General features: G+C 39.1%; 1 protein-coding gene across 2 annotated transcripts in view; it reads left to right on the plus strand.

The window, feature by feature from the left end:
* The first annotated feature begins 9,031 nt into the window (after positions 1 to 9,031).
* Positions 9,032 to 13,677, plus strand: part of GOPC (golgi associated PDZ and coiled-coil motif containing) — a 35,456-nt gene continuing 30,810 nt past the window's right edge. Inside the window, exon 1 of one of the 2 annotated variants that reach the window (XM_036871674.1) lies at positions 9,032 to 9,565. In XM_036871674.1, the coding sequence (XP_036727569.1) occupies positions 9,278 to 9,565 (288 nt within the window). In that variant the 5' untranslated portion in view covers positions 9,032 to 9,277. The remainder of the gene's footprint in view (positions 9,566 to 13,677) is intronic. The other variant, XM_036871675.1, reaches the window with a different exon arrangement.

A 13,677-nucleotide genomic window follows, 5' to 3' on the forward strand; every position in this document is an offset into this window, starting at 1 on the left:
ACAATGGAGAGATATTTAGAGCCACAGATAACTTGTTCAATTCATCTGTCACTTGATCACTCAAATATCATATATAGAAAATATTTTGTCATTCAAAAATATTGTTGACTCAAATGAGAATAAAACATAAAACTAGGTCTATTATCTTTATTTATTTGTAATAATGGAAGAAAAGGATTCTAGTTTCTTCAGAGGAACTTGGCTGTGAGTTCCTACCAGCGAGGGAAGGTTTCCCTTGTCCTGGGTGCCCCTTTGTTGTGGCTTTTTGTCTTGCTGTGATCATCCCTGCTGAAGGAATTTAAAAGCAGTTTAAGCAAAAGATTATATAGAGAAGCTCTTTCCCCCTAAATGGAAGACCTAAATTTCCCCATGCTGGTTGGCCTCAGCAGATTGCTCTAGAGAAACCCTTTCTAATATTGAAAAGCTTCTCAGATCTCCTCTTCAACCTTACCTCTCTTTGCTACAATATTCATTTTGAAGGCAAAAGTTTCTTTACTTTAAGAATCAATTCATTCTATGTCCAGAGTAAGGACTTTTGTGTGCTTTTCCCAAAAGACTTGTCTACTCCTCTTTTCTGATTGTTTGCCTTCTGTTTTCTTTTACTATCAGAGACAAGAAGTGATAAGAGATTTCTTTTCTGTCAATATTCTGATTTTCAAGAAGCTTTATTATTTATTTCTTTTGTCCATTAATAGAATTATTTTTTAGTTTTTAGAATTTTCAAATAACAAAGTAATGCTCAATAAAAGAAAATTTGGAAAAAGGAGCAAGGACGGGAAAAAAAAACTTTAGTCCTGTCTCCAAATCAAACAATTTTTTTCTCTACCTAGGCTTTGTAACGGCAAAGAGAAATACTCATTGAACACTTATTTTCTGTGTTGCTAAGAAGGTAAGTTCATATTTAGTTACTTGAAATGAAATGCCTATAAAATCCTATCCTTTCATCTACCATTAATGACAGCTAATTTTTCTGTTATGCAGCATAGCGATGAATTTCACTTTCTGTCCTCTGTTGGTAGCCATGGGATTCCCTTGTCTTTGATTAATGCTTGAAATTATACTGTATAATATATTTTTCTTCTTTTCCATGGTATTTCTATAGATTTCCTGCAATTTTGGCATTATCTCTAATATATTACTCCTTTACGATGTGAATAGTTTTGTCAGGTTTCTTCCCTCCTATAACCCAGTAGTTATAATCCTTTCTTCCCTCCTGTAACCCAGTGGTTCTTAACCAGGGGCAATTTGGCAACGTCTGGAAACATTTTTGATGACAATAAAAGGATGGCGGTGGGTTGGTAGGCAGTGCTACTGACATCTAGAAGGTAATGGCCAGGATGCTACTGAACACCCTACAACACACAGGACGGCCCGCACAACAAAGAATCATGCGGTCCAAAATGTCAGTAGTGTCATTGTTAAGAATCCCTGCAATAAACACAAATGTGTGCTTCTATGCAATAGATATTGGCCTTCCTTGGTGTATTAAAAGCAAAGGGCAACTGAATTCCAGAGAAGAAACTGACTAACCCAAGTTCTCCCTGACTTTAGATTGGCTTGCGATTCTTATTATAAAACTGATCAACCAAGAGCTAAATGGAAGACTTTAATTTATTAAAATCTCTTTCTGAGGCAAAATAAAAGAAATTTTAAAGAATAAAAAAATGGTGAATATGATTTTTTAAACTTGTTTGCTTCTTCTTTGCTAAAACAGCATAAGTTTAAAGTAAAAGAAAAAATAAAATTTTCTACTACTTAACCTCTCTACACCTCAGTGTTTTCTTCTGTAGAATGAAGATTAAATGGGGGAAGTAATTTCAATTTTACAGAAGAAAGAGAGGAAATGTACTAAGACATGTCAAGTCCACAGGCAAAAATAGGGTCTCAGTAAATGATGGTTGTGGGAATTCCCTGATGGTCCAGTGGTTAGGACTCTGCGCTTCCACTGCGGGGGGCACGGGTTCCATCCCTGGCTGGGGAACTAAGATCCTGGAAGCCGTGCGGTGTGGCAAAAAAAAAAAAAGATGGTTGTATCAGTTTGGGTTTGGGTTATTAGTTGCAAGCAATGGAAACAAATTTCTGGCCGACTTAAGAAGAAAAGGAATAATTGAAAGAAAATTGGGTAGCACACAGAATTGTAGGAGAACCTGGAGAACCAGATTTGGAAATGGACAAGAATAAAGGAAGGCTGTATCGCCAGAATCACACACGTCAGTGACTGTCACTGCACAACATGGATGCTCTGGCCTCCACCATAGAACTGGAAATTGGATACCGTTGTCGGCACTGTTGGCTACTGAAAAAGGATGCAGCTACCCCCACCCCATCTCTACTCCCTACCAACAAGAATTCTTTCAATCCCTGCCTCACTATCTCCACGTTAAAAATTTTAGGTGGATGATTTTGGTCAGGTGAACCTAGGTCATATACCAGTGCTCTAGCTGTCACAGAGCTGGGCAAGTGATTATCTTATGTTTTCAGTTCATTACGGGAGGAGGACACTATTTCCGATATTCCAGTCACATAAGGGAGGAAATTCCCTAAACAAAGGAAAGGGGTTCAAATATGGACAGTCCCCCATTTGTAGTGACAAATGTCCACTATAGAAATCTTTTCACCCTCACTCCTGCTCATCATGACCACAAAAACCAAATGAGATTTGAGCGAGTTGCAACCAAGGACCAAACAAATTATATTTCTAACAATGGTTGTGACATGCCTTTTTGTGTAATTGTTTCACTATACTTTTCTGACTTGTTCATTTAGAAGACTATAAAAATTCTAATGCGATCATTTAAAATATTTTTATACTTTTAAATATACATGCAAAGAAAAGATAATTAATGTTAAATGGTATTCAGAATGCAATTGTTTTGGGCCCCTTTTAGAACTAATGTGGAAGAAATATAATAAATGACAGAGGCCGATGAGGGGGAGTCTGTTTGATCTGTAAGGTCTGATAATCGGAGAAGTAAACAGTAACTTGACAGTGGATGAAAGAGGAACAATCAATGATCAGTAAACTCTGATAGCGTGGTTGATAAATGGTGGTTTTAGATAGTGCTGACCCAAACCTGGAGCTGTGGGAAAGGGTAAATGAAGAATGTAGCTCAGGTAACAGTGGAAAAGCAGTTATAGGCAGTCTGAGAGTGTTAGGGAATAAAAATATAGTAATAGGGATTTAAAAATTTTTTTATTTAAGTATAGTTTATTTACAATGTTGTGTTAATTTCTGCTGTACAGCAAAGTGATTCAGTTATACCTATATATATATTATTTTTCAGATCCTTTTCCATTATGGTTTATCACAGGATATTGAATATAGTTCCCTATGCTATACAGTAGGACCTTGTTGTTTATCCATCCTATACATGATAGTTTGCATCTGCTAATCCCAAACTCCCAATTCTTCCCTCCCCCACCCCCCTTCCCCCTTGTCAACCCCAGGTCTGTTCTCTGTGTCTGTGAGTCTGTTTCTGTTTCGTAGATATGTTCATTTGGATCACTTTTTTTAGATTCCACATATAAGTGATATTATATGATATTTGTCTTTCTCTGTCTGACTTAGTATGATAATCTCTAGATCCACCCATGTTGCTGTAAAATGGCATGATTTCATTCTTTTTTATGGCTAAGTAGTATTCCATTGTATATATATACCACATCTTCTTTATCCATTTATCTGTCGATGGACATTTAGGTTGTTTCCGTGTCTTGGCTATTGTAAATAGTGCTGCTATGAACATAGGGGTGCAAGTATCTTTTCAAATTATAGCTTTGTCTGGATATATGCCCAGGAATGGGACTGCTGGATCATATGGCAACTCTATTTTTAGTTTTTTGAGGGACCTCCATACTGTCCATACTGTTTTCCATAGTGACTGCACCAATTTACATTCCCACCAACAGTGTAAGAGGGTTCCCTTTTCTCCACACCCTCTCCATCATTTATTATTTGTAGACTTTTTAATTATGGCCATCCTGACTGGTGTGAGGTGGTACCTCATTGTAGTTTTGATTTGCATTTCTGTAATAATTAGCGATGATGAGCATCTTTTCATGTGGATCTTCTGCCCATTTTTCGATTGGGTTTTTTTTTTTATTGAATTGTATGAGCTGTTTGTATATTTTGGAGATTAATCCGTTGTCAGTCACATCATTTGCAGATATTTTCTCCCAGTCTGTAGGTTGTCTTTTCATTTTATTTATGGTTTCCTTTGCTGTGCAAAAGCTTGTAAATTTGATTTGATCCCATTTGTTTACTTTTGCTTTTATTTATATTGCCTTGGGAGACTGATCTAAGAAAACATTGCCAAAATTTATGTCAGAGAATGTTTTGCCTATGTTCTCTTCCAGGAGTTTTATGGGGTCATGTCTTATATTTAAGTCTTTAAGCCATTTTGAGTTTATTTTTGTGTATGGTGTGAGGGTGTGTTCTAACTTCATTGATTTACATGCGGCTGTCCAACTTCCCAACACCACTTGCTGAAGAGATTGTCTTTTCCACATTGTATATTCTTGCCTCCTTTGTTGAAAATTAATCGACCATAGACACATGGGTTTATTTCTGGGCTCTCTGTTCTATTCCATTGATCCATATGTCTGTTTTTGTGCCAATACCATGCTGTTTTGATTATTATAGCTTTGTAGTATTGTCTGAAGTCTGGGAGGGTTATGCCTACTGCTGTGTTCTTTTTCCTCAAGATTGCTTTGGCAATTCTGGGTCTTTTATGGTTCCATATAAATTTTAGGATTATTTATTCTAGTTCTGTGAAATATGTCATGGGAAATTTGATAGGGATTGCATTAAATCTGTAGATAGCTTTGGGTAGTATGACAATTTTAACAATAAGTAATAGGACTTTTTCAACTTGTTTTTTGCTGTGTTTTGTTTTTATGTTTGGGTACACCATACCAAATGTAGTACCTTATAAATTTTAACTATGGAATAGGTAAAATAATTTTTGATGCCTAAATTATACTGGATTTATTAGTTAAATCAACCATCACTGTTAAATGAACCTTTCTCTTTAGGTTGGGAAAAATATTCCTTGGATTTTAAAGGAATATGTATTTTATAGATATTTAACATATATTTTATAGATATTCCTAACTCTTGAGCCAATATAAAAAAACATGTTTAGCTATGCTCTCTAGCAGCAAATTCTAATTCTTTAGAATTTCCTAGGTAGACTGTTGTAATGTCTTAATTTTTAAACTTACCACACAAATATTTTCAGCATTCCTACTATATTCAAGATCCTGTGTTGGGACCCGGGATTCAAAGATAAGCAAGATAACCATTATTATTGCCAAGGAGCTCACAGTCCAAGGGGCTCCAAAATATGTATGATAAATACTATAGCAGGTATTTGCAGGAAACTGAACAGGGATGGAGTCCATAGTTCCAAATGAGAATAAAGGAAGCCCTCTTGGGGCTTCCCTGGTGGCGCAGTGGTTGAGAGTCTGCCTGCCAATGCAGGGGACATGGGTTCGAGCCCTGGTCTGGGAGGATCCCACATGCTGCGGAGCAACTGGGCCCGTGAGCCACAACTACTGAGCCTGCGCGTCTGGAGCCTGTGCTCCGCAACAAGAGAGGCCACGGTAGTGAGAGGCCCGCGCACCGTGATGAAGAGTGGCCCCCGCTCGCCGCAACTAGAGAAAGCCCTCGCACAGAAACGAAGACCCAACATAGCAATCAATCAATCAATAAATAAGTCTAAAAAAAAATTAAAAAAAAAAAAAAAAGGAAGGCCTCTTGGAAGAGATTTCTTAGCTAATCCTACATCACTGCACCAAAATTTTCAAGTTTTAAGAACAAGAGGGCAAACAGTTGTTCCATATGTGCATGCAAGAGAAATAATCAGGAGAATGAAGCTAGTAAATCACCTTGGAATGCTCAAACTTCTTCAGCATGTGTATCACAGAATTTCAGATTGTTAGCAAATATGAATAAATATAAATAATACATATGACTATGATATTCCAAGACTTTCCCCACATTGCTCAAATAAAATGGTAGCAGGTTTTCCCTGGCCCTCTTTATTCATTATACAATTGTTTCTAGCGACCAATGGTATAATACTTAATACCTTTTCCTTTTCCTTGTAGGATTACCAGAGAGTAAATGAAACGTGTGAAGCTTAGTGCAGGGCCTGGCACACAGTAGCATTCAATAAGTGATAATCTTCCTCTCCAGTCCAAGGAGAGGGAGACTTCTATGCCCATTCACTACAGTGCCTTTGCAATTAACGATGTGCTAATAAATGTTTGAACTCTACACTAACCTCACAGCTAATTACCACTACCCACCAAAGAAATCTTTAGCATCTTCCTTTTTTCCCCAGTTTCCTCAGTCCCCCACTGTATTCTTAGTAATACCTTATGGTAAAACTCTTAAATTCTTAAAACAAGACTGTCACATTTAAGTTATACAAGAAATTTTTAATCACACAAACATAATTCATGAAACAGTTTTTGGAGGTTTCTGCCAATGCAATTGCAAACAGAAGTATCAAGATTTTATTATCCCTAGGAAAATAAGTCCCACAAGTATTGAGATTACATACTATTCCAAATTCCAAAGTAGACCAAAACAAGGCAATAAGTGTAGATAGAGCACACTGACAACAGATGGCAGCACTAGAACATCAAACCCTGCCTTTCACTTCCATGTTAGGCTGTGACTTGCAAAAATGCAGAACCCCAGTCAAGGTGGGCAAAAGATAATGTGTACCTAGAGGGTTCCTCATGAGCATTCGAAATAGTCACATAGCACCAAGCAGCAAGCACACAGGGATGCGGAAGTTGCTACATCACATGGTAATGAGAAGGGACAATATGAGATGAAAGTGTTCTGAGATACAGGGTGTGACTTGGGAGTTGTAAAAATTGTACACAGAAAAAAAAAAAATTGTACACAGAAATGGAGTCAGGCTCTTCAATCCTGAAAATGGGGGTATTCACCAAGGATCAGAGCACTGGATACATATGAACACTTAAAATGCATTTCAGTTGTACCCACACAATGTAGCAGGAAGTTGAATGATATATTTTTTTAAAGAAATGAAATTTATTTTCAAATGTTCATATAAACAAAAGAAAGTGGTAATAGAAAATGAGTATTACAGTTAATTTTTTGGATAATAGTTCTTATATATTAATAGATTTGTATATGACTTATAACTGGGAAAAAATTATTTTTTTGAAAAAAACTTTTAGACTGATTTGCCAATTTATTACACTGGTAACTTAAACATGAAGAAATGGATTTCCTCATCCTTCTATACCCCGTGATTAACAGCTAAGACTTGGGAGAAAAAGACACCTAGATTGAAATCTCACCTCAGTGGATCTTTAGCTGTATACCAAGCTTATCAAGATACTTAAATTCTCTGTGACTCATCTATAAAAACCTGACCACAGCTAACTGACAGGATTTTGTGAGAGTCAAAGAAGTAAAGCAGATAGCACAATGTTTAGCACATAGTATGTATTCAATAACTGAAAGCTATCACTGTGATTCCATATGTACGTTGGCCCCTCAACCCCAACTTTAAATTATTTTCGTACTTTAAATTCCTGAAAATGGGATTGCTAACTGTATTATGAATAGAGAAAGTGGCTGGGAACTTGGTAGCTGTAGTAATGATGTTCTTGCAAATACTGCGGATAAAAAAAAAGTTAATTTGGAAGGGAGTAGGGGAAAGATTGAAAGTCTTAGTTTTATATTATTTCTGGGTAAAACCTGTGTGAATGTGCCTACTTAAGCTCAAGGCAAGGATCTCTGAGTAGTTTTGCTTAGCTAAGTTTGTTGAAGCCAAAGGACTTTATGCTAAACATTCTGCCCTGACCCAGAGAGCAAACTAAAGCTATGATTTCTTATTCCTCATTGGCATAGCATTAGTGAGCGGCCCACAGTGCAGGCTTTGGTGGAGATTAACTGGAAGAGCCTGTCGTCTGCCAGTAAAATATTCCCTTAGGCAAGTCTCCTAGGAGAGACACTTTCTACTCTATCAGACTGGTTTCTCCTTCTGTTTTCAAGACTGGGCTACTCTTGAAGTGGAAGGGGGTTGAGAGTGAATATTCAAATTAAAGTTGCAGCTATAAGGGTTAGACTCAGTAGCCTATGAGTTCTGCTAACATGAGGGTCATGCCTCATTCATTTTTGTGCCCCCGATGCCTCAACAGGGTTCTGCATTCAATATAATTATGAATATATGAATCCTCATAATTTTGTTTTACCTAATTGTCACGTGTAGGAACACTACACCGGTTTTTAAAATAAGTACACCTTTTTAGGTAGTTGCTTTGGAAATGTATGACCTGTGGTGTGAATAATAAGGCATACCAAGTGCCAAGCACTGGAGCTAAGCATTTTACCTTACTACTGAGTGAAGTAAATTTTGGAAACTGAGGCTTCGACATTAAAGAATACAACTAAGATGGCACAGCTAATAGGTGATAGAGTTTAAAACTTGAACCCAAGGCTGCCTGACTTTTAATCACAAGAGAAAAGGCCTCGTATTAATTCAGCAAAACTTGATGAGCCGCTGCCCTTCAACTTGCAGTTCTAGGCAGGTTCCACCCGGAATTTAAGGCCTGGTTTACCAAGAAGAACGAGTGTGCCCACACACCCCACGCACCTCACCCTAAACAAGAACTGGACTGGAAAAGATAAAACGTGGCCACTGCGCAGGCTCAAATGTCCCTTCCTCACTCTTCCTTCCCTGCCCCGGGACGTCACCGCGGTAACTTTCCCATACGACTCTAGAGCGGCTCCCGCCCACTATGAAGTCAAACGGGTGGAAGCTTTTCTCTCTGCGACGTGGACACCCTTCTCTTCCTCGGGCCTTTCCAACTTGTAAGCCAACACCACGCGCCTCGGTTTCCCGGGGATTCAAGCAGGAGTTTGCCAGATGTCAATATGGCCGCTGACAGGCGGTCCCAAGCACAGGCTTTTCATAGGCCAAGGTCGCATCCCAGCCCCGCCCATTTCATCCCTCCTGGCTGCGTCCTCCGAGGCCTTCGATACGCATGCGCGGCGAGGGCGGGCCGAGAGGTGGGACGGCCCGCGTCTTCCGTGTGCCGCCACCGCCGCCGCCTCAGCTTCGCCGCTCCTGCCCCTCCGGGGCTGCGTAGCCGGCGTTAGCCGCGCGAGGGTTAAGAGAGGGGACCGACGGAGCGTGAGTGCGCGGGGGTTCCCGCAGTCCCAGCAGTTCCTCTCGCGGGTGGACTGCGAGGTCAGCAGCAGTCAGGGGAGGCCCTAGACGGCGCCATGTCGGCGGGCGGCCCATGCCCGGCAGGAGCCGGCGGGGGCCCAGGAGGCGCCTCATGCGCCGTGGGGGTCTCCCCCGGCGGGGTATCCATGTTCCGGTGGCTGGAGGTGCTGGAGAAGGAGTTCGACAAGGCCTTCGTGGATGTGGATCTGCTCCTGGGCGAGATCGATCCGGACCAGGCGGACATCACTTATGAGGGGAGACAGAAGATGACCAGCCTGAGCTCCTGCTTTGCGCAGCTTTGCCACAAAGCCCAGACTGTGTCCCAAATCAACCACAAGCTAGAGGTGAGCTGTGGGCGCTGGAGGGGGTGGCATTCAACTCCAGTCATCAGACCTCATTTAACGCACCCGTGAAACGACCCTAGAAAACTGCCAAGCGGGGCACCTGGGCTTCCTACATGAGGGGGGAGTGCGCGCGCGCGCAGGAAAGGACTGAGGTGAGGTTAGAGCAGAAAAAGGTGTGTGGATTGACGTGTGGGTCTCCCGGGATCCTGTCGTCCACCTTCCTTGTATCTCTATGAGGAGGAAGCAGGAACTAATTACTCCAGCCTACTTGTGCCTGTTACGTTAACAGATCTCAGACTTAACTGAAGCGCAGAGATTCTGTCATAAGAATACTTTAGCTCACCTTTTAACATTTGAGTTTTTAGATCTACTTTCACATTGATAAACTAGGTTTGTATATCACCAGACAGACACAGTCCTGATTATTTTTAACTATTTCAGATCAATTTCTGTTGTTGCACACAGACGTACTGTTCCTTGCCTGCAAGAACTATTTAGGGGAATTTGATCAAAGCTCTTAAGAAAAGTTAGTGGGATAAGCAAGACGGTATCAATGTCTGTTTCAGTTTACAGTTAGTTGGTCCTTAAGTTACAGGCACATCCCTCCAGAGCGCCCTACAATTATTCAGCTGACTTCTAACATTGAGGTTTTGTCTGTACTTTACTATCTTTCCCAAAGTCTGGGTTTATTTTTGAGAGTGTGTGAAGGATGCTCATTTGCTTTAGTCTCTAATCTTGGTTGTGGGTGTGAGTGCAGTGGTGGTGCTTCCAAAAAAAAACCCCCCAAACCTACCATTTTTGCAGAAAATTAAGTTTTTACAATATTTAGAAATCATGATAGATTACCATTATTACATAAAGATCATTTTCTAACTAGATAAATAAGAGAATGGGTCTTTCATTTTAAAGTAGGTAAAAATAGGATAATAAATGATGTGCACAGCTCTTTGAACATTAGATTTTGTGAGAAATCGTTACTATCAGTTGTGGTGATTGAGAATGCCCACTAGATCCAAATCAGTATGAATATCAGAAATGCATCCTCTCCTTGCTTAGTGGTTAGCATTCTTTCTCTTTCCTGTCAGTCGTGAAAAAGGTGGTATAATTTAGCTTTGATTAGCATAGAATTGCATATGGGAGATTTTGTGACTCTTGTTCACGGAAAGGACTGTTAATTTCTTTCATCCTTTCTGAAAAGGTTGGAAGTGTTGATATGAAGCTAATCACTTAATCTAGGTATATGAAAATGTCTCTTGAATTCTTGCTTCAGTGGTAGTTTCTAGAAGATGGTTATTTATTCATGTAGTGAAATTGCATTTGATGGTCTTTAGAAATAGTACTTCAGCTTTAAATAACAGCAAGAGTAGCTTTTGCTACTCTACAACTGAGAGTATTTACTGAGATAAACAGATTTTAAAAAGTGAAACAATATCTAATTCATTTTTTAAATGACTTAAGGAAACTTTAAAGTGCTATTTGGATGTAATTACGTATTCTGATTCTATGTCCTGGCTTAGAAGGTGGCATTATTTCTCAAAATAAGAAATGCTAGCCTATCACAATGTGAGCATGATTTTTCAACGTGCTTGAAGCCTTTGATTTAAAGATCTTAGGAAATGGGGATTGTTTCTGTGTTTTTTCAGTTACAGTTGACTTCTCTGTCTGTGGGGTTATTCTTTCTATATTTAGCAGTTTCTACAGTTTTCATGGACTCTGTTGTGTATTGCTGAGGAGAGAGGTTCATTGTCAGTAGTGCTTTTCGAAGTAGATCTGCCATTGTATCATCTGCAGAATTTCAGAGGTTGCCCTGTGTACTGTTAGCAATCTTTTGAGATCTTGAAATTTTAGAAAAGATTTCCATACTTTCTTGCCCTGTTTTATTTCTTAGCAAGTGAATTGAATTAGTTCTATTGTTTTAAGGATATGGACATTAAGACATAATATTTGAGGTCACTTACAGTTTGATATAGCAGATGTACACCAAAGTTCGGTGGTTTTAGAGATTAATACCTTAAACCATATTACCATAATAAAATATTTTTATAATCAAGAGAGGTACCTCCAGTATGAGTAACTTATGATATATTTAAATTGGTCTTGAGTATCCTTCCAGATTGCCCTTCTTCTGCTCAGTCATTGTCTTTAGGTAGTTAATTTAATATTAATATAGTAGTTAGGAAAACAATTTTGCTACAAAAAAAGAGGTTACATTAAAAAATTAAATATAAGTGACATCTATGTGACTGCTTTTTTCCATAAATTATATTTGGGGAGAGGGATATCTATAAGGGGAAGGGGAGGGCAGAGAATTCAGAATATTTTGAGGTAGTGCATTTCAAATTACTCACGTCTCTTTTATACTTCCCACCTGCTTGAGAATCCCTGCTATGGTGAGCCACTTGGTGATAGCTGTGCTGGAGTCACAGGTACTGATTGGGATAGTAGTAGTAGTAATAGTAATAGTAGCAGTAGTAGGTGTGTTGGAGTAGAACAAAGGATGAGAACCAGTGCTTTAGAAAAACTCACCTCTCTGCCTTGAAGTACGATTTTCTGCCTGTTCACCCCTTCTTTAAAATAACAGCAAAACAGTATATCTTCTGTCATGTCCTCCTTTACCTCAGCAATTGCTGAATAAGTATCTTTTTTTAAAGTGATTTACTGTTCACAGCCATCTAGAGCCACATTGAAAATGACCTAATGATATACTACCCTTTTACTGCTTTAAAGCTATTCTGTTTTTGGTGTTTTTTTTTTTTTTTTTTTTTTTTTTTAGTGTATCAGTTTTATTGCAATTTGTTTAACATTGGCTGTTAACCGCTCATTGAACAGTTTCAGTGCCATAAAATGGTAGGTTTCAAAAATAGTATTCCCCCCCCATAATCTGCCCCCATTCTCACCTGTCCATCCTTGCTCTTCTTTTTTTTTTTTTCTTGGCCACTCGGTTTGTGGGATATTAGTTCCCCGACCAGGGATCGATCGAACCTGGGCCCCTGGCAGTAAGAGCTCCTAATCCTAACCACTGAACCGCCAGGGAATTCCCCATCCTTGCTCTTTTCAATAATTACTACATTGATTTCCCTTTGCCCTTCTACTTACTTACTTATACCAAGGCTATTCGTATTTAGTTTCTAGTGCCATGTTCCATGCTTGGATGAACTGGGCAGCATTCTAGGCTAGTATAGGAAAGCTGTTCTGTTTTTAAACAAGCGATGAGGCTGTTTTGCAGCATTGAACTTGAAGTTTAATATTGCTCCAGTATATATTTATTGAGTGCTAATTACGCACCATATGCTGTGTTGGACACTTGGGATACAATGGAGAGCAAAAACGGACATAATCATCACTGTTATGGAACTTGGATTTTATTGGAATTTGTTGAAATAATTATCATGTAAATGTGAAATTCCAACTTTGAGGTACATAGAGTAATGAGAACCTATTCTGGGGGATCAAGAAAGGCTTCTTTGAGGAAGTGACTATTGAGTTAAGACATAAAGGATGAGTAGGAATTAATTAGGCCAAGAGAAGTAGGAATATCGTTCAACATTCTGGTAGAGAGAACAGGACGTAGAAAGCACCTGTGATGGGCGAGTGCTAATGCATTTGAAGAACTGAGAGTTGGTATGTGTTATAAGAGCATAGGGCAAAAGTAGTGAGATGCAAAATAAGTTTGAACAGGTAGGTAAGGACAATATCTACATGATTTTCCAGACCATGTAGTAGATTTGAGGGCTTTATCATAACAATGGGAAATGTTTTAAATTAGGTGGTAACCTCAGATAGGAGATTAGAATAGTTTACTCTGGCTATGATAAGGAGAGAGTTTGGGGAAATAACAAGAATAAATGCAGAAAACCATTTAGGGGGCTCTTAATTCTGATCCATGTGAGATGATGGGAGTAGGATAGCAAAGGTGGAGGAAAGTGTTCAGAACAAGAGAGATTTGAGAAGTAAAAATAAAATATAGGGATGGGTTGGAACAGGGGGATGAGGGAATTCAGGATGACTCCAAGGTGCCAGTTGGCTGGATAAATGGATGGATATTATATATTGCTAGCAATAACTATATTGCTAACTGTTGATCAGTTACTATGGGCCAGGCTCTGTGCTAG

The sequence above is a fragment of the Balaenoptera musculus genome, chromosome 12 (genome assembly GCF_009873245.2).
Source record: "Balaenoptera musculus isolate JJ_BM4_2016_0621 chromosome 12, mBalMus1.pri.v3, whole genome shotgun sequence".
Taxonomy (NCBI): Eukaryota; Metazoa; Chordata; class Mammalia; order Artiodactyla; family Balaenopteridae; genus Balaenoptera; species Balaenoptera musculus.